This window comes from Mirounga angustirostris, unplaced genomic scaffold, assembly GCF_029215605.1.
Source record: "Mirounga angustirostris isolate CCGP_5_RB_7025 unplaced genomic scaffold, mMirAng1.0.hap1 SCAF_1, whole genome shotgun sequence".
Lineage (NCBI taxonomy): Eukaryota > Metazoa > Chordata > Mammalia > Carnivora > Phocidae > Mirounga > Mirounga angustirostris.
This window is the reverse complement of record NW_026991709.1, coordinates 204,249,929-204,270,388: the sequence shown is the minus strand read 5'-3', so window position 1 is coordinate 204,270,388 and position 20,460 is coordinate 204,249,929. Positions and strand designations below refer to the sequence as shown.

The 20,460-nt window shown below is 53.7% G+C and overlaps 1 protein-coding gene across 12 annotated transcripts in view; it reads right to left on the bottom strand.

The window, feature by feature from the left end:
* EPS15L1 (epidermal growth factor receptor pathway substrate 15 like 1) overlaps window positions 1-20,460 on the bottom strand; it is a 95,744-nt gene that overhangs the window by 13,617 nt on the left and 61,667 nt on the right. For 7 of the 12 annotated variants that reach the window (XM_045862775.3, XM_045862777.3, XM_054504863.2 and 4 more), the window contains 6 exons: window positions 19,617-19,667; window positions 18,350-18,486; window positions 14,025-14,085; window positions 13,021-13,103; window positions 6,723-6,855; window positions 4,504-4,551 (listed from right to left, as the gene is read on the bottom strand). In XM_045862775.3, coding sequence (XP_045718731.2) covers window positions 4,504-4,551; window positions 6,723-6,855; window positions 13,021-13,103; window positions 14,025-14,085; window positions 18,350-18,486; window positions 19,617-19,667 — 513 coding nt within the window. Of the gene's footprint in view, window positions 1-4,503; window positions 4,552-6,722; window positions 6,856-10,493; window positions 10,942-13,020; window positions 13,104-14,024; window positions 14,086-18,349; window positions 18,487-19,616; window positions 19,668-20,460 lie in introns of those variants that run through there. The other 5 variants (XM_045862776.3, XM_045862781.3, XM_045862780.3 and 2 more) reach the window with 3 other exon arrangements.

Here is a 20,460-nt window from a genome sequence, read left to right as displayed (position 1 = left end):
TACCGAACTGTTGAGAAAAGCTGAACAAATATTTACTATTATCCACCAGGCATCTCCACCACTGGTATGTTTTTCAGCCTCTGCGGTGTCTAAGGGTGGTCAAAGGCCATGGAAGCGAGCTGGGTGATGAGCCCCATGGATGTGGTGGGGTCAACCCACCATTACGAGAAAGAGGAGAAAAAGGGGAAGAAAAGTAGCCACACTTTTCGGGTCCTCAAAAGACAAATACTACTGGGAGTGAGAAATATCATTTTCGAGAAGTTTCAACAAAAGGCTCCTTTAGTTCTGAGCAAAAACAGGGAGGGGAGTTCGAGACTTAAGAATGAATTTACAAATCCCAAATCGGTCTTTACAACAAAAACGATATGGACTGCAGGTCTCACAGTTCTGCTTTTTCAAAAATCACATTTGTTCTTTGATTTTTGCCTTTGACACGCTGCTGGAGCAGCCCTGCGTGCTGACCCGAACCATCCCCATCCCAGGGGCTCAGGGCACCCTCGGGGGACAGGGAGACACTCGTAGCTACACAGCAGCCAAATGGGGGGAGCCCTGGGTCTGCGCCACAGGACCACGGTGGCCCAGCCTTTGTTCCTCCCTACAGAGGAGCTCTGAGGCTGCCAAAGCGCTACCCCTGCACAAAGGCGTCGTACCCACATTTAACAAAATCACCAGAGTGTCACGTGGCGGGTCAGAAAGACGGTCAGGAGGTGTGCGTGCACGGGAGCTGCAGGGCCCACCAGGAGCTCTCTCCTATTGTGGGGGCAGCCTGGAAGGAGGCAGGAGAGCCTGTTGCAGAATAGGCGGCCCCCCGCTCTTGCTCTCTGTACGACCAGATTGCACCCCCCGCCCCACCACCCCACACATCAATCCCACGCATGTGCTGTTCTTCAGCTGACAATGGCAGAGGGAGAGAGGCAGACTGGGGTCCTCTGAATCTGAGAAACGAGGGGACGAGGGACCGTGGAAAAGCAGAGGCCACTCTGGGCACATCTTCCTAGGCTCCCTCACCTTGCTAAGGTGGAACCAAGGACTTGGGGGAGGTGTGGCAGCACGTACAAGAGGCACTCAAGATGGCTAGGGAGGGGCCGGAGCCGGGCGCAGGGCGGCGGCTCCTGTCTGTTCATACCTATGCTCAGATGCAGGATGGCGGGGGGAGGTCAAGGCTCTCCGAGGCTGCACCCCACCCTGAGGTGCCCCCCAGGAGCCTGGCTGGCTGAGCTCTGATTCCTCTGCTCCAGGACCCTAAGCCACTGAACAACAGGTTACAACTGTGTCACTGAACTCCCACTCAGTCTTCCCTCCTGGGTGCAGGAGGGTGGGCGTGTGCTAAGATAGGCAAATGCTTCTATTTTCAAACTCGGCCGACTTCGCGGAGCAGAAATGTACCCCAAAGAACAGTCTGTCTCCAGGCATTTCACAAGGAAGAGCCTGAGAGGAAAAGGGCGTTTCTCCCTCTGGTGGGAGCGGGGCCGGCGGCGAGCTCGCGCTGCCAGGGCGTCACCCCCAGGCCTGACACAGACCCGCCCCCCCCCCTCCAGCTGGCGGGAGCGGTGGGCAGGAAAGGAGGGCTCCACCAGGCTGGGCGCCCGGGGCTCCGCTGGAGCACCCCGACCCTGGCTGGTCAGCAAGTACCGGGATTTTCCAGGCTTCTTGAGATGGCGGTGAACCGCTCTTGTCCCGTTCTAGAACTTCGCATGTACCCACCGAATTATCTCTTTGAAATCATCGTGGGAACGGAATTAAAGTAGTTAAGTTCAAGGCTGAGGTGCTAACCGCACGGCTCAACTGGAGAAGCCATTTTAAAAGTGGATCTTGAGCAACAAACAAGGGGTCGGGACCCACACGGGCAACGACAGCCACCCCGGTCTCACCCTCAGCCTGGCCCTTCAGAGCACAGGGAGATCCGGCGTGAACACAGGCTGGAGCCACGGGGGAACGTGGGGCTCCCTCTGCACCCGAGTCCCGCGGGGCGGCTCCCCCAGGACGGGCAGGCTGACCGGCCGGCGAGCGCGCTGGTCTACGGGTGGGCGGCAGCCAGCAAACCGCCCGAAGCAAGAAGCCGCAGTCACCCTGCGCGTGTCCACACACGGGTGTGGGAGGGGACTCACGTTCTAGGGGAGACAGGACTTCTTGTTTTCTGAAAATCATTTGACTCAAACAGGACATAGATTAAGTGCTATCTCGTTTTCCTGTGTTCGTTGGAAAAATTGAGGAGAAGGGGCAGAGGGGCAAAAAAGACACCCCAGGCATGTGCACGGCTTTATTCTGGAGGTGAAAAGGTCATTAGCAGTAATAAGAGGGTAATAAATTGCGGAGAGGTTAAAGGTGACTGGCTGGTTAGCACGCTGGTGTCACCCGGGCACTGCAGGGCCCGGACCAGGGCTGCACTTGCAGGAAGTGGCAAGGGTGGGGCCGGGCGCAGGATCCCGCTATCTGTCGCCGGGGTGCGGAGGCCCAATCACTGACACCCACACAGCCATTTCCTGCCCTTAAAAAAAAATCTGTTTCTCCCTTTGCAAATCAACAACTTTTACCTAGAAACTCTTTAGCGGTGAGTTCTGACTGATCTCGGTCTCTGATCCGTTGCAGAAAATACACCATTGTTTACCTGGGGGAGGTGTGCGAGCACCAGCTTTAACTGACAGGTTTCGGAGGCTGCGAATGGGGTCTGTTTTGCTCTGCCTGGAAGAAACCAATTCTCTCTACCCCAAACAGGCACCTGCTGGTGACTGAATACCTTGACAGACCTTTCTAGAAAAGAGCTCTGAGCACAGAGGACGCAGTGCGGACACTGGAGCTCCGGGTGTGCCCCCCGACGGGGGTTCTCAATGGTCCCTGAGGGTACACTTTCCGGCTCGGGTCAAGAGAGAACTCCATCTTTAGCACTAAAAACAGATGGCCAGCCGTGGGCTGACGCCAGAACTCATTCAACAGGGAACCTCGGTGAGGCTCCCGGGGGAAGGGTCCCCCGCTGTGACTGCACACTGACACTTACACACGGGAGTTTATCGCATGTCAAGTAAACCTCAGTCACGTTTTCAAAAACAAACAAAAACAGCTCCCACAGAATGTGAAAACTGCAGGCTGTCGTGTACCAGAGGTGGTACCTAAAAAACCACGCATGACTCAGACCCAAACGTGCATTTGGTCCCGGACAAGCGACCACAGCTGCTGAGCTTCGCCAGCGAGGACCCTGGAGCCCTCTTTGAAGTTCAACTACCCATCTCTGACTTTTTCAACTGCAAAGATTTCTGCCAAACTGCAACCTCGTGGGGAAAAGGGTGCCTTGGTGACTCCCTGCATGCATATGGCTGCCTCAGACCCAGCCTCTGTCTGCCCCTGGGAAAGGAGCTTGTGGAAGGAGGACCCGTGTCCTGGTCCCGGTACCCTAGGGACGGGATGGGGACACATGTCACACACATCACATCACGAGTAATCACTGTGCGAGGCACCTTGCCCACACGCCCACCTGCTAGGCCAGAGTTGGTCCCGTGTTCAGTCAGGGAAACCGAGCTTGGTGAGGTTGAGACACTTGCCTAGAGCCCCTCAAGGAGATGGTGACAGAGCCAGAACATAAACCCAGGCCCTGGCTCCAATGTCCAGAAATGTGGACTAAGCCTAATCAAGCAACCTTCCTGGATTCTAGTGGCCTCACATATCGGAGCCACCTCCAGGCGCAGAGACCTGGCACGGTTCTAGAGACCACGGAAAAAAGAAACCCGTTACCACCAGGCAGTCTGGACCACCTACGTGGGATCTCTACGGGATTACGGCTCCATCACCAGAGTTGTGGGGGGCCCCCGGCAGCAGGGTACCCACTTTGCCTTGTCCCCACTCGGCCACACTGTGGCCGCAGTTCCCTCTGCATGCCGGGCAGGCCCTTGAGTGTGATCACATGGCATTCCCAGGTGGTGACGGCCACGGGGCCTCTCCATGCGGGAAAAGGCCAGGTTAAGTGAGAAGAGCAGAGAAGCACAGTCTATTCCCTCACTTTCAAACTGTTGGACTTTGTTTTCTTAAAAAACAAAAGCAACAAAACAACTTGGACATCCATGCCTGGCTGCTTCCTATCTTAAGCAGCCAAGAGAATAAGAGTTGTGCCTTGTGTTTTCATAAAGACCGCCTTGAGCAGGACTTCCTCCAGCGCTCATCTGCTGACCTGTCCTGCTAATAACCAGCTAACTCCCGGGCTGCTCTGGGGCCCAAGGAGTCTCGCTCTGTGCAGCGTGGATGCGGAGGGGGAGGGCAGTGTGCACAGCTGGGCCTTGATTCCCTCCAGCAGAGCGGCAGCGTGGGGCAGACACGGTCCTTTGCATCCCCCAAAGAACCGAATGCTTCCCCCCAGATGCAACTCATTAAAAGGTCAACTGCTGGGTCAGACATCACGCATGGGGTACATCTGCATGGCCAGCGTTTCCACGTTGTTAGAGGTTAGTACGAAATCACAGCAGAGCCACCACCGGAAGCTGCTTAAACGGTAATAGCCACACGGTCTGTACCTACCACCCAGCAGTGTGTACAGCGCAGAGTTTTTCTGATCAGCCATTGCTTCTAGGTAAGAGAATCAGATGAGAGACATTTAGACCTCAACGCAGGTGTGTCGTGGCCACTTACAGATGACACGCTGCACATGCACCCACCGTCCTCCAGAACCCGTGAGAACTCTGAACCTCATGGTTTGATTCTCATTACAGCTGTAGATGGGGGTGGAGAGGTCCAGGGCTGGCCCTGCTGCCTTTGCTGTGTGACAGTGGCCCACCCGGCCTTTCTCACTTCCCTTTCCCCTTCTGAGAAGAGAGCATCACGGTGCCTGTCCTATCTTGTGGCTCTTACTAGGACCTGGCTAGGTAATCCTACGGGTCCATGGATGTGACGAGGAGAGTTGAGGCACCTGGCACCTCAGCGGCCATGGCAGAGTAAGGGTGCAGTGGCCCAAAGCCAAGAGCAAGAGCAGCCTGAGACTGCCCAGGGTACAGGCCCAAGCCTCCCCAAACGGGGATGGCTTCTCTGCTTTGTAAGTCTGTGATACGCTGAAAGCAGCAGCCAAGATGGGGCAGGGAGGCTTGCGGAGGGCAATACAAGGGAGAGGGGACAGCGAAGGGCAAATTCAGAAGTAGACCCAGCACTGGTTCAAGGAAGGGGAGGAGGCTAAAATAAGAGTTTCCAAGAAACCCTGAGCATGACGTTCTGCACCTACTAGCCAGAGCTGTGTGCCTCCTTGAAGTCTGACAATTACTGCCTCGCTCCACCTGTGTGCATGCGTGTGCGTGTACCTTCACACGGGAACGTGTGGACACGTGCACTGTGCCTAGGTGCATGCAAGCGTTATGAGAACGCGTACCTGCGAGGGAGCATGGAAAGGCGTGCACATGTGCGTACACGCATCTACACGTGTGAGCACTGCATGAACACGTGTGCTCACACACGTATGCACATGAGCATGAGCCCATGCCACCTACGTACGTGTGTATGCAGGCGCACGCATGCATGCTTTGGCCCCCATCTTTCAGGCAGAGTGTGGAGGCCTGATGCCCTTCCGTTAGGAGACTGCCAGGGGTGTCCCCTTAGAGCTGCCAAAGTGGGCACTGAGGGCAGGGCTCCCATCCTCCTGAAAGAAAGTCCTGGCTGGCCCAGGCGACAGGACAGGGCAGGCAGCCTCTCCACTAAGAGGAGGACTTCAACAGGTGGACCTCGTGTAGGATCACCGCAGGGCCTACAACCCACGACCACCTGTAACTAGAGAGTTCCATGGGCCACCAAGTGGAGCCCCAGGCCAACTGAAGGGCAGAAGCTAGCTCAGGCAGGACCAAGGTTTCAAGAGAGCGTGTGGGTCTCCTGTGGCCACCCCTAGTCTTGAGACAGCACAGGTGAGACTGTCTGGAGCCGGGGCACCAAGAAAACAGTGAGCAGGGGTGGATAAAGGGGCTGGGAAATTGCGGTGAATCCCGCTGCCACTTGAAGCAACAGCTTTCTCCTTTTGAGTCTGGCAACCCGGCCTGTCGGCCTATGGCCATCATAGAGGAGAGAGCCCCCGCACAAGCTCAAAGTCCTCAGCATCCTCAGGGGGACACCTGGGCCCTCTCCTGAGAGTAGGGCCCCAGGGACAAGATCAAGAGAGACTGGTAGCACCAGCCAGAGCCAGGAGAGGTGAGGTCTGCAGGAAGCCCCTTGCTTGGAGCTGTCCGGAGAGATACCTGGCAGGAGCCAAGCAGAAGGGAGCCCAGAGCCATCTGCCTCCTCTTGTACCAAACACGGCCAAAGAAGACTCCCACTCCCAACCCCACTCTGAGTCCTTAACCAGTAGGGAGGCGCCAGATTGAGGGGGTGGCCTCAGCCAACTTGGGAAAGAGCTCGGGTTGCGGGGAGGCCAGAAGGGCCACAGGGTCCTGACTACACACCCCGCCAAGGGCCACGCGGCAGCTCTCACCACCACAAGGGCTGAGCCCTGGGCCTTCTAGAGACCACCCTGGAGGCCCACACTAAGCCCGGAGCCAAGGGACCCCGAGGATGGGGTGAGGGTGGGTAGGATGGGAGGCGTGCCCCAGGCACACACCATGTGAGGACCCAGGTCACTAAGCAGTAGGGAGACCCTCTTGCTCCAAGTGCGGGTCCCCTGGCATCTGCTCCACTCTGGGCTGGTGAACAGAGAAGCCCTCGGTCCCCCTCCCCGCGCCATCCTTTGACGGTGGGCGGGCGGCTGCGAGAGAAGAAAGCGTACTGACCGCTGGGCGGTTTAGGCCGTGGAGGAGCAGGTTTCTTCGGAGGCAGAGCGGGAGTGTCCTGTTTACTTTTAAAGGGGTCATCTGAGAATCCTGCCCCTCCAAAGGAGGAGGTGAAAGGACCAGAAGTTGGGGGCTGTAAAAGAGGACACGAAAGAGAGGCAAAAATAATCATTAAAATGGAGGCAACGGATGTCCATTCAGCCAATGCTCAAGTACTGAGAGCCTCAGTGAGGCCCCCAACCCTCTGGGTTCCGCGGCACAGCCCCCACGGGGACCCGGGTCTCTCACGAGACACCTGCTTTCCTCCACCCTCAACAGCCAGGGTCCTCTGGCCTGTGAGGGGCAAGCCAGCAAACACAGAGCAGGCGTGAGCCACCCTGTGCCTCGACAGGCTTATGTCACGTGAGGGGTGTCCCTGCCACACACGCCGTTCCACCCAGGCAGGGATATCAAGTCTTTCCTGACCCCAGGGTCCCCTGGGCCTCCTTGCGTCAGAGATGGGCCCCACCCTCACCCTCACGCTGTCTGCAGACCCCTCTGTGTGCCACCTCTGGGCTGAGCACTGGCCTGCATGGCTGCTGCCTCTGGGCAGTGACAGGCAGCTCTGGGCACTGGGTGAGAATGGCTGCAGACCACCTCCTCGCCCCGACGTGGCCCATGGGTGCTGCTGCCTACACAGTGACTCAGGCTGGAGCCCACCCCCACTCCTGTTGGCACAGCCTTGGCTGCCTCCGTCAGGCTCCTCCAGCCCGGACCTTCCACCCCTGCTCCCACCTGACCCCATCTCAAGTGCAAATGGGACCATGTGATCCCAGCGAGAGAGATGAACAGGCGGGTGTGTGGGTAGAGGACAGGTTGGTACATAGCACTCAACGGCCCCAGTGCCCACCACTAACCTCCGGAGCACTCTTCAAGGCACACGGGGCCTTCATTACAGCCCCCCACTATCCAATTCTTCCACCTCATCTCTACGCTGCCCCACCCCCTTGATAATTCCCCAGTCCCCGGAACCCCTTGCACCCCAGTCTCCAGGGCACAGGGTCTCCAGCTGGGGAGCTCAGTCCACCCCATCGACCCCAAGCCCCTCTTTTCCTCAGAGACTAACCAAACCAGATCTCACTGCCACCCCTAGAGCTCTCTCTGACACCCCTTCCTACCAACTGTGCCCGCCTGACATCGGTGGGACTCCGTAGGACACACGTCACCATGGGTAAGCACGTGCCCCGCACCTGGCTGTGTCTGCAGCGAGTGGGTGCAGGTGATGGGGCAGCACATCTGCTGGCTGGGCCCGTGGTGGGCTGTGACTTGTCTCCGTGGGCGTCCCCTACCCTGAATGCCAGCACAGTGCTGGGCACGACAAACCCCCACTGGCAGAGAGATGAGCCACAGATGGGCCAGCTCAGGTCCCCCCTCCTCTGGGATCTGGCCACAGGGACAAGGATGTGGCAACCCCTGCCTCGGGTATAGCCATGGACACTAGTCTCAGGTGGGAAAGAGGTGGCCAGCCCACAGTGAGAGGGAGGGGGCCTGGAGAGGCTGCTGGGCATCCCACTGGGCACCCTGGTTCCCCTCTACCAGCTCCCAGGACCTCTAGGGTAGGATGCTGGCTCTGCACTGACGACCTCACCTCACTTCCCAACAACCCCTTCCATTTTACACACAGGGTAACTGAGGCACGAAGAGGAGATGCAACCTGCAGCCATACGGCACCTCAGTGGTGGAGTCAGGGTAGGAACCCACATTGTCTGCCTCCGGGGCCAGGGCTCCTGGGCCCTGCCCTCCACGGCTGGCAGCCTACCCCTCGAAGTAGGTCTGGGGCCTTGTTCCAGGCAGAGCAGGCCAAGGGGTCAGCGGGCCAGAGAAAGCCCCGAGAACAACGGGGGTCAAATGAGCAAGACTCATTTCCCTGCCAAGCCCATGCTGGCCCCCCAGGAAGCTCTGAGCAAGAGGGGCAGCTAGGGCTGGCGGGACTGCGGGAGGGCAAGGAGGTGCCTCCCTCCACAGCTGCTGCTCCCCTCTTTGGGGCTCTGTGGACACTTGTCCTTTTAGGTACAAGATTCAGGGAGTCTCTGAAATTCCTGCCACTCCAGTTTCTGGAACCTCTGCCTGGCCAGGCTACAGAGCACAGGGATCAGGGTTCGGGTCTGGAGTCCCAGCCCCGCCGCTACGAACCGCTCCACGCCTCCGCTTCCGAATCTATGACAGGACCGTGAGCACCGCACACCGTAGCCCTAGGGCTGCCGCAACAATGCGATCAAGTCTATGTGTAAATTGCTCTAACAGGCACCCCCACAACATGGCGCAAAGATGGCACGATTATTATCATGCCAAGGATGTGGACATGACCGGAACTCCTTTAGATGCCTGTGAAAATCTGCAGATGCCCGTCAGCTCCCAATCTGTCATTCCTGCTGCTGGCTGTTAGCCACAGACTACCCCAGAGGGAGACCGCATGGGAGCAGAGGCGAAGTGTCGAGCCACAGCTTAGCTTTAAAATGGTGGCTGAGGGTCTGCGGTTTGGGGAAGAAGAACGGGGGCGGGGGAGTGGGCAAAGGAGCTGGGAGGGCACATGGGCTCTGCTTCTGCCTCTGCCATTCACAGACCAGAACACGGGCTCACGTGATTCCCGCACAACCTGAGACAAGCAGGCAGGAATCAAAACCAATTTCTTAGTCGAGAGGAGGCGTGACCAGCAAAAAGGCCACCCCCCTGCCCCAAGGACCCCAGTCTTTGTCTCGGGGGTCGGGAACACACCAGCTCGGGGGAAGGGGTGCAGAGTGGCGCCTGGAGCCCTCTGGACACACCCCACTGAGCGTCCACCTATCCCACGCGTTGCAGCCCGGACCACGAGCCGTAAGGACGGTCCGGCGGCCAGGCTGACTCTCCGCCCCCCTCTTGTGTTCAAAGCCACTGAGCCGGTGGGCTCGCTCCAGTGTGACGGGGCTCCAACCATAAAGGCCACTCCCCCCGCGACCATGAGCTGTAGCCCTTCTAACACTGCCAAGCCCGCGTCATTTCCGAATCCCACTTTTCATGACTCCAGGTTTCCCAAGAGGCCTCCTCTGGGACCCAACTCGTTCCACCTCAGGCTGCAGCTTCAGGGAAAGTGGCTATTTTTAGAAGGGTTTCAGTAAAGCCGGCAGGGGCTCTCTGGGCTGGCACAGCGCGAAGTGTGCTCAGAAAGAAAAAAAAAAAAAGGGAAAGAAAGAAAAAAAAGAGAAAAGCCATTATAAAAAGCAGCTCTAAGAGGAACACGTTTGGGGTTCACAGTTTAAAGAGCTGATTTAAAGGAAATGACTCTCAACTTTGAAGAAACAGCCCTAAATGGGAATGCATAGCTTTAAACACCACTGGAGAAACGACTGGAAAGGCCCTGACAACCAGCCAAGGACTGCAGGGATAGCTTTTTTTTCATGGAGCAGGGGTGAAATAATTATGTTTGAGTCTTGTTTTTATTCTCAAATGCTCAGAATTTGTTCTTAAAGCAAGGTGATGGGTTGACAGAGTCTAAAAAAAAACCTCTGCAGGTATGGGGGGACCTCCACTTCGAGTGCAAGCCTGAAGAATCTCCTGAAGGAATCTGCTGGAACCAGCTCACTGCCTGTCAGCTTCACTCAGCACTGCCAGGCAGAGGAGGACACCTCAATTTAGGGTGGAGTTAAGAAAGGGCACCAGTGGTGCATCACCTTGCCACCCCACTCAGATGGGGAAAAGCTGGCGATGTAAAAAACACACACACAAAAAAAACATAAAACCAAGAAGCCAAAAAAAAAGCCTTCTTGCCACTTTACTTTCATTTCCTTCAGCATTTTATTTATACACATGATGTTTTTCTTGAAAAACAGAAAGGGAACCAAAGGGAAAAACAGAGACCTACAAGGTTAGGGCTCGGTGTTCCGCTGGACAAGTGGCACGACATCAGGCGCTGACAGGAGCGTGGAAACCAAACAAGGGAGCGCCGGAGACAAATTTTCCACAGCCCCGTCCAGCTCTATCCCGCCCGGGGCCTCGAACAGGAAGGGGCCACGGGCTCTGAAGTCACAAGCGCACGTGTGCGTGCAGCCTGATCGAGGGGCACGCGGACAAGGAGAGGGAAGCCGAATCAGAGGGAAAACGCGACGTTCAGTTAGGACGGGCAGGAAGACAGGCAGGGCCAGGCTCTGAACTGCCCTGTCCGGCTCCGGGGAGTCTCTGCAGCCCCAGGACACGCAGAGATGGCCTGGAAAGGAGAGGGGTGGCCATTCCGCTGTCCGGAGCCCCTCCAGACTGGCCGCCCTGCACAGCCCTCCACCAGCCCAGGCAGCCTCTACCAGTGCACCTCTCAACCTGGTCTCAGCCCCGGCCCCTGGTAGCTCTTCCCCACTCTCCCCTGCTCAGCCGCTGGGGCCAGCCTGCCAAAGGGAGAGGGGCGAGGGGAGTGGGCCCGCTCTCCTGGCTCGAGAGCACAATGCAGACCCCTTCCTTTGGGGACTGCTGCCACCGTGTGGCACAAGTTCCCTGATTTCAGGAGTTGATTTCCTGCCTGCTAAGCAGGGACGGAAGGGGAGGATGCACAGCTCCATGCTCGAGGAGCAGGGGCACGTGTAAGAGCCACCAAGCGACAGGCAAACGTTCGAGCAGACCTCCTGCCCTGGTGCCTTCTGGCCAAGCCCAGACAGCATCCCGGCCAGCAGTGTCACGGCGTTTCCATATGGGGGAGGGAGGCTCGTTCCCTCTAGGCACCGGAACCAGGGAGGCAGCTACACCAGCACCTCTGGGCTCCCTCCCGCGACAGCCGACCGGCAAACATTCTCTCTCTGGCCAGAAGCTGGATTTGCTACCTTGACAATGTACGCTCACGGGCTTCTTTGAAAACCTAAACAGAATCTCAAAAGCTGTGAGCGCCACAATCACACACGGGTTCACCACAAGTGCTCAGTGCCCAGACAAGTGTGTGCCCATCAGGCTGAGTGAGCATGGCGCCAGCAGGCAGGACGCCCCAAGGAGCTGGCACGGCGGGGCTGCCCAGCAGGGACTGGCAGGGGCAGGAAGCAAGCGACTCCTTGTTGCGGAGGACCGGCTCCCACATGCTCCGGAGATTCCCTCCCCAGCTCCCTCCCCACCATCTCGCTTCTGAGCCTCCCCAACGAGGAGGTGAGATCAGGGACGGGGACTGTTTCCCGCCTGTGGCCACCCCCGCCCCATGCCGATGGTACCTGGGCTGGAGCAGGTGGATACTGCAGATCGGTGGAGTGAGTAAAGAAAGCATGACTCTGGCCACAGGCTGTGCCCCACGAGGCCCTCACCTGCCTGAGGGGCGGCCAAGAAGCAGCGGAGCACAAGGAGGTCCTGGGGACGGGGCCCAGAGGCCAACATGGGGCACGCCTAACATTGCTTTCCTTTAATACTTATAGAAGAAATACGTAATCATGCTCAAAAGCGGGGGACGCTGAAGATTATAACAAAGACCAGCAACCCTCAGATCACTGCCTCTCCCACTCACCCTGGCTGACCTCTTTGACTTCTTAGCAGTTTCTTCTGGGAATTACCTCCGTAATCATGGGCATCTACTGTTATTTCTTGACCTGTCCATTTTGGACATGATCCACTGACTTCCAGCTACGTTAAAGACTTAGCTTTCTAGCCACACCTCCCCCAACCCCTCCTCACAACAGGGCCCCAACACCACCTGGGGCTATATTCACCTAACTCTGGCCACACTGATACTGCCCACCCTGACAACTTCAGGGATGTCATCTGTCTGGAACAGCTCCCTTTCCACCCGTATCTCTGTTCACGGAACCTAGCCCTCACTTTCCAAACCCTTCTCGGGTTGTGTCGGGCAGCTCCCACTTACATAACCGGCCCATTTTCTCTGGATGCCTCCCGGCTGCCAGCCTGGGGCCGACAGTTCCAGCCTCAGCTGCCTGCACACAAGGCCTGCCCCCCGTGACCCTCCTGAGCCCTCTGTGCCTAACACCTTCTCTGAGCCCGTGCAGCCACAGCTCCACCGCCTAAGATCTGGCAGCTAACAGACACCAGGAGGACCGGGGGAGTGACACTTATGCCTCGTGGAGGGATGCAGAGCCCTGGAGTTCCACTCCGATGAAGGGAAATGGAGCTGATCACAAGCACAGGCATCTTCTAGACCTTGCCTGCCGGCTCACGATCTCACGTGAGGACGTGCTTCAGCGTCTGATGGGTGCCGGGAAATACATACGTGGTGCTAACAATTACGCCTGGCTGCTCACGACACAACCACGACAAGAGGCACAAAGACACTGGTGGAGGCGCGCGTGCTCCGTGGGAGGGGGTTTACCTTGGACATCTGGCTGAAGTCGGCAAAGCCCTCAGCACTACTGAAGGACCCGCTTCCGAAGGGGTCTAAGGTTCCAAAGGGACCTGCAAGTAGCACCAACAGAGGCAGAGTTAGGGCATTCAAGGGACACACCTCCGGGGGCAGAGGGAGGTGCTGCCTCTCGGTGGTCACCGGCCCCCGGCGCGCGACATCCGAGGAGGCAGCATTTGCTTGCCAGGGCTGTGCGTCTGGATACGGTCCCTCAACGTGGCCTCCCTGCCCCCAACCCGCCCTGGCTGGTGGTTGGGGCGGCTTGGCCAGAAGCCTCTCGCCATGACGGCCGCCTCAAGCAGGGCCACAGGGACGGTGCCCCATATCGGTACTTCTAGCCAGCGCTGTTCACAGTCAGCAAACAAGTGACAAGTGCAGAAGCACAGCCAACTGCCCTCCTGGGTCAAGGAGGGAGGTGCAGGTCCGCAGTGACCCACCATCCACATCTTGTATGTGGGGAGGTTGTCTGCGGGTGCAGTTTTCTCCTTTGGTGGGGCAACTTGTCTGCATAACCCATACACCCACCTATGAACCCAAATTCTATCACCAACAAGCACGAGCTGCTAGGCAAGGGCGCAGAAGCAAGTGGGGCCTGTTCCCAAAAGCAAGGGGGAATCCAAACTCTCCCCCCTCCCTTAATGCACAAGCCAAGACCCTCAGTCAAACTTGGATTCTTTTAGGAAAAAGATCTGAAGGTACAAATCAAAGATTTGTACGGAGAAATGAGTAAAGAGTAACCAGGAACACTGGTGTTATTACTGACTGAATTTCTACTGCCGATCTTCCTTTGCAGAAAGATGAGCAGCTAGGGGGAGCTGGCTTTGGCCCAAGTACCTCAGGTGAGGATCTGGGTGCCACTGATTAATGACATAAACTCTGAGGACACACAGCTTTGGAAACGGAAGCAGGAACTGGGTGGGCTCCTTCTACTGGCTGGGGGGAGAGTCAGAAGGAAAATAAGTCATCAGTCTCACCTGATCCTTTTGAGGAGACACTGGAGGATGAAAAAGGATCACTGGATTCAAAGGGGTCGAGCTGAGTGAAAGGAGAGAGGGAAGAGTAAAAAGCAGTTCATTCGTTCACCCAGCCATTCATCCAAGCACAGACTTTCCTGCCATCTGCGTACACTGAATCTGGTGCCGGCCATGAGGAGGAGAAAGTGATTCAAACTAAAATCTGGCGGAGTAAAATCCCAACAGACCAACCCCTCCTGCAGAGCATACCTATAAACTCTGGACAAAATGCAAAAAAATAAGTAAACATAAGCAACCACCTGAAGGCTCAGGAAGTGAGCCAGAGCAGGAAGACTAGACGAGAATTCCAAGTTGGCAGGAGCCAACAGCACAAAGTTGAGTCTTCTGTCTAGACAACTATAACCTGAGGGTTTCGGGAGGCTAGACCTCAACAGAAAACTCACTGTCTTTCTGGCCTGAAGACTAGAGGATGGTAGTCTGGGACAACCACAGTCATGAGAAAGGGACAGGGCCCCAGAAAGGAGAGGCAGAGAATGGGAGTCCAAAATTTCATGATAAGCTCTGCCCAAGACAAGGGCTGACCCCAGCACCATGTGCAGGAGGAGACTGAATGCAGCCTACAGCTAAGGTCACAAGTACGCAACTACAGGTGAGAGAAAGTGAGTTTGCAGTGGAGCCTCACCGAGTCAACTGCCTGCTGAAACAAAACCATCTGGGCTCTTTGGAGGCATATACCAGTATCCAGTCACTGCAACAGAGCACTCACAATACACAGCATACGTTTTGAAATCATTCAACATAACCAGAATCAGAAAAACCGTGGCCAGTTCTCAAGGGAAAAGACAATCAATAGAACCAGTCCCAAGAGGACCCAGATGTTTTGGAATTCTTTGATGAGGATGACTTTAAAGCAGGAGTAACTGTGTTCAATGAAGTAAAGGAAAATAGACTAAAGAGGAATGGTTAGGAGATCTTAGCAGAAAAATAGAAACTATACAAAGAAACAAATGGAAATTCGAAAACTGAAAAAAGTACATCTAGAATAAAAACTTCACTAGGTCAGCTAAACAACAGATGATCGAGAAAAAAGTAAGTAAAGCTAAAGATAGATCAGTAGAAAGTACCCAATCTACAGAAAAAAGAGAACAAAAAGAATGAAGAGAAAACAGAGTCTCAGGGACTTGTGGAGCCATTAGTAAAACCTCTAATATAAAAGTAATTGTAATCCCACAAAGAAAGGAGAGAATAGGGTAGAAAAAGAAAATGTCTAAGGAAGTAATGGCCAAAAACTTGCCAAGTTTGGTAAAAGACCTGATTCACAGATTTAAGAACCCCGGCAAACCCCAAACAACTTAAATACAAAGAAAACCACACACACATATGCTTCACAGTCAAACTGCTGAAAAGCAGAGCTAAAGAGCTAAGGCAGCCAGAGAAAAACAGCACGGTACCTATGGTGGGGGACAACCGCCTGAGAGACTCAGGACTTCTCCTCAAGGACAGGGAGGCCAGAAGGCAGTGGAATAACATCCTAAAAGTGCTGGAAGGAAAAAAAATAATACGAGATCGGGCACAAATACCCTTCAAGAGTGACAACAAAGGGACGCCTGGGTGGCTCAGTTGGTTAAGCATCTGCCTTCGGCTCAGGTCATGATCCCGGGGTCCTGGGATTGAGCCCCGCATCAGGCTCCCTGCTTAGCGGGGAAACTGCTTCTCCCTCTGCTGCTGCTCCACCTGCTTGTGCTCCCTCTCTCTCTCTCCCTCTGACAAATAAACAAACAAATAAAATCTCTATTAAAAAAAAAGGGAATGACAACAAAGTAGACCTGTATTATAAGAAATGCCAAAGAAAGTTCTTCAGGCTTAAGGAAAAGGATCATGAGGGTAAATAAGATCTTGAGAAAGGAATGAGGACATGAGAAATGGCAAATATATGGGTAAAAACAAAGAGACCGCCTTTTTCCCTTTTAACATTTCTTTTAGGGGCGCCTGGGTAGCTCACTCGGTTAAGTGTCTGCCTTCAGCTCAGGTCATGATCCCGGGGTCCTGGGACTGAGCCCCGCATCGGGGTCCCTGCTCCACGGGAAGCCTGCTTCTCCCTCTCCCACTCCCCCTGCTTGTCTTCCCTCTCTCGCTGTGTCTCTGTCAAATAAATAAATAAATCTTAAAAAAAAAATCTCTTTTAGACACATACAATGGATTAAAGCAAGATGGTCTTAGGGAGTTTATGGCATATTTAGATATATTATATTCATATGACAGCTAGAACGTAAGAGAAGACACTGCTGGCTGGGGAGGAGATGGACAAATGGACCCATATGGTTGCAAGTTCTCTACATTTTACATGAAGTGATATAATATTAATTCCAAGTAGCCTATGAAAAGTTAAGGGTGTATACGGTAATCCCTAAAGCAACCTCCAAAAATAATAGAAATAGATAATAGTTAAAAGAAGCCAACAAATACTAGAAAATGGAATTCTAGAAAACATTCAAATAATCTAAAAGGTGGCAGAGAGGGAACAGAGGAACAAAACACAGGGGATAAAAAGCAAGGTAATAATAAAATGGTAGATTTAAATCTAACCGTATCAACAACTGCATTAAATGTTAATGGACTAGACACTCTATTTTGAAGGCCAAGATTTCCAGGCCGGAGAGAAAAGCAGTCCCAACTATATACTCACTATAAAAAACCCTTTGTGTATAAAGACCCAGGCAGACTGAAAGTAAATGGATGAAAAAAAGATATAGCGGGCAAAGAATAAGCATAAGAAGGATGGAGGAAGGCTATTTCAATATGTGATAAAACAGATCTCAAGACAGAGATATCGCCAGAGGAAAAAAGGAAGCTTTTATAATGATAAAAAGGTCACTGCATCAGGCTGATACAAGAAGCACAATGTGTAGGCACCGGAGAGAGCTTCAAAACACATGAAGCAAAACTTGACGGAATTAACAGGGACACAGACAATTCCACAATCACAGACTTTAACATTCCTCTCTCAGCGATGGGTACAGTGGTAGAGCTACAAAACAAGCAAACAAAAACAGTAAGGACACAAACGATCGGAACTATCAGCCACACTGACATAATTGGCATTGATAGAACATGACACCCAGCAACTGCAGACCAACATTCTCATCAACTGTACATGGTATGGACACCAACACGAACCATAATATGGGTATCAATAAATTTAAAAGGACTGCAAACATACAAAATATGTTCTCTAACAACAGATTTAATTAAAAATCAGTATTATAAGATATGTAAAGGAAGGAAAGAATATCTGGAAACAAAACAATACTTTAAATAATCCATGCTTCAACAGAGAAATCACAAGGGAAACTAGAAAATATCTCAAACTAAAGGACAATGAAGATACAACACGTGAAAATGTGTGGAATGCAGCTAAGTAGTGCTTAGGGTGAAATGTGTAGTTTTAAAATATTTATATTAAAAAAGATGGTCTAAAGTCAGTGACCTAAGGTTGAATCTTAAGATGTTAGAAATGGAAGAGCAAGTACTAACCCAAAATAAATAGGAGAAAGAAAATAATAAAAAGCAGAAATCAGTGAAATAGAAGCAAACAGGAGAGGAAATTTACAGAACCAAAAGCTGGTTCATGGACAAGCTCAACAAAATTGATCAACAGAGAGTAAGAACACAGATCACACACATAGACCAGTAGCAGAAACGAAAGGGGTATCCCGCAACAGGTCTATCAACAGAAATGTTACAAATTAATCCTTGCCTTCAAGGAGCTCTGGGTCTAGTGCGACAGACCAACAGGTCCGTGGAGAAGAGGAAAACCAGGGAATCTGAGGGGCGGAGGGAGAGATGCAGCCTGGAACATGAAGGAAGGCTATACACCGCCCTCACTAGACACGAGGATTCTCTGTTCAATCAGAGTCGCTTTTTTGTGCAGTGCACCGGGCCTAACACCATGCGACACACACGGTTTGCTTGATGCTAGGGATGGAGAGGGGCATGTGAATGCCTCACACACTTTCAGTGCTGCCAGGAAGATGGCAGGGCGGCCGTGTGGAGCATGTGATGCTTTCTTTCATTTCAGTTTTGTTGGGAGACGGGGCAGCAGTGGGGGCAGGAGGTAGAACAGAGAAGCCACCCGGTGGGCCTGAGCTGAAGTGACAGGGGCAGGGAAAGGAACAGAGAAAAGAGAGCTAGCTATTCGGGACCCAAGCCATCCTGACATGGGCTCAGTGGCCCACTGAATGTGACAACCTGAGTCACAGGACGAGCCTCACAGGGACAAGCACCGGGCACACACACAGCACCTACGCCTCCCCGGGGTCACTCACCTTTGAGGGTAAGGAAGGGTTTTTCGTGAATGGGTCTGAGGTAAACGGGTCATTCTTTGTCTGTTTCTTAAAGAAGTCGTCAGGCGCAGAGCCACGGAATGGGTCACTTTCTTTGAAAGGATCCCCTCCGAATGGATCTAGAGGGTGTTTTGGAAAGTGAATAAAAACATGCCCCTATGAATAAACAACATTATGCTTCATGGAAGAACCCAAATGTAAAAACACATAGCTGACTGACGCCATTTTATATGAAATTCTACAAAAGGGAAAAACCATAATGACAGAAACCAGTCAGTGGTTGCCAGGCGCCTGGGGGCTGGGGGTAGGAGGCACAAGGGAACCTTCTGGGACAATGGAGGTGTTCTTGATCTCGCACAACTGCACACATTTACCCAAACTTATCTAATTACAGACTTAAAATTGGTGAATTTTGTTGTGTGTAAATTATACCTCCCAACAAAGCTGATTTTAATAATAAAAACATGGATAAATCCAGAGACAGAAAGCAGACTGGTGGTTGCCAGGGGCTGGGGGAGGGGGAAAGGGGCGTGACTGCTCATGGGGATGAGGCTTCCGTTTAGGGGATGAGGCTTCCGTTTAGGGCATGGCAATGTTCTAGAACTACACAGAGGTGGTGTCTGTACTTTATGAATGTACCAAATACCACTGAATTGTCACTTTAAAATGGTGAATTTTGTGTTGTACGATTTTCACCTCAGTAAAAAAATACAGAAGTAGATAAACAGGCAGCATGACCGCACCACCATACCCACGGTGTGCTCAGTCCCCTGGAATGCGGGGTGCAGGCATGGTGAATGGACACAGGGCAAAGCCGCTGTCACCAGCAGGGAACGAGACACTAGGCTTTCGTGCAGTGCAGATGGCCATGCTTCCCGGTACCGCGGCCGCCTCTGGCATGTGTAGACCGAAGCCCCACTGCGGGCAGGCGCTACACGGGGCCCCCTGATGCTACCACAGGACCAAGCTGCCGTGGGCAGGTCTGAAAAATCGCCTGGCCACTGGGAGCTCCTTTTCTAGTTCTGCTTCTCTTCACGCTGTGAGGTCGGCAAGAAGGGGCACCCGTCGGTGAAGGGGAGGGTAATGTCGCTGCCAGGCTTCCTCAGAAACTAAGCTCCCCTGCTGCCCTGTCGTAGGAGGCCTGGCAGACAGGCTGCTTTTCCATTTCCTTCAACTTGAACTAGGAATGGAAAGAGTCTGAGGACGAGTCCACGAAAAAACAAAAAGTCTTTTCAACAAAGGCTTTTACCTGCTGAAGCTGTCTGTTGTTCTGCGAAGGGGTCATTCTGGAATGGGTCACCTAGGTTAGAGGAGAGAGGGACGTTTAGCTCTTATGGCAGAAAAGGACTCTGGCATATCCAAGTTGGAGCGGCCACTGGCCGAGGTGGCTTTTCTTAGTTGGGGTGTTCAAGATGAAATGAGGTATTGTTGGCTGCTCAACATGGGCTGGAGGTGGGGAAAACGTGGAGTGAGCCAGAATTCACTCCTCTCTTTCTCTGCCATGCTTTACGCTTGTATCTCATCTCCCTCTCACCTCCCCCAGGTACGACAACACAGGACCCCAGGGCTGCCCCAGTCCTCAACCCACAGGCAGCCCCGGAGCAATGATGAGCTCCACACATCCAAGCTTCAGGAGCTGCCCGATTCCTCTCTTGGACCTGCGAACCTCCGATCCCACATCTGACACTGGAAAGGCACCCCCACTGCCCTCTCTCCACCCCAGCACTTCGCTCAGGAACATACAGATACCCTTCCTGGAAGGCTTTCAGGCTTCCTGCTCTGAAAAAAAAAAACAGGGAAACCGAGGAAAACTTGTTCGTAGAAGTCTTCCTGGTTATTCTCGACTCATGTGTGGCTCTGGGTAAATGTGTCACATGAAGACCTTAGACTTACATGGGGATCTGTCCTTCACCGGGTAGTTTCATAATCATGACTACATCTGATTGTCTTATTGATCCCACCAGGAGAGCGAGGGAGAATTTACCACCCCTTCTGGAGGCTGGGAACCGAGGTGTGCAGAGGTTAAGGGCGGAGCCAGCTGCCCTTGAATGGGGGCACCTCGCTGGGAGCTGGGAGCTGGGAGCTGAGCTCTT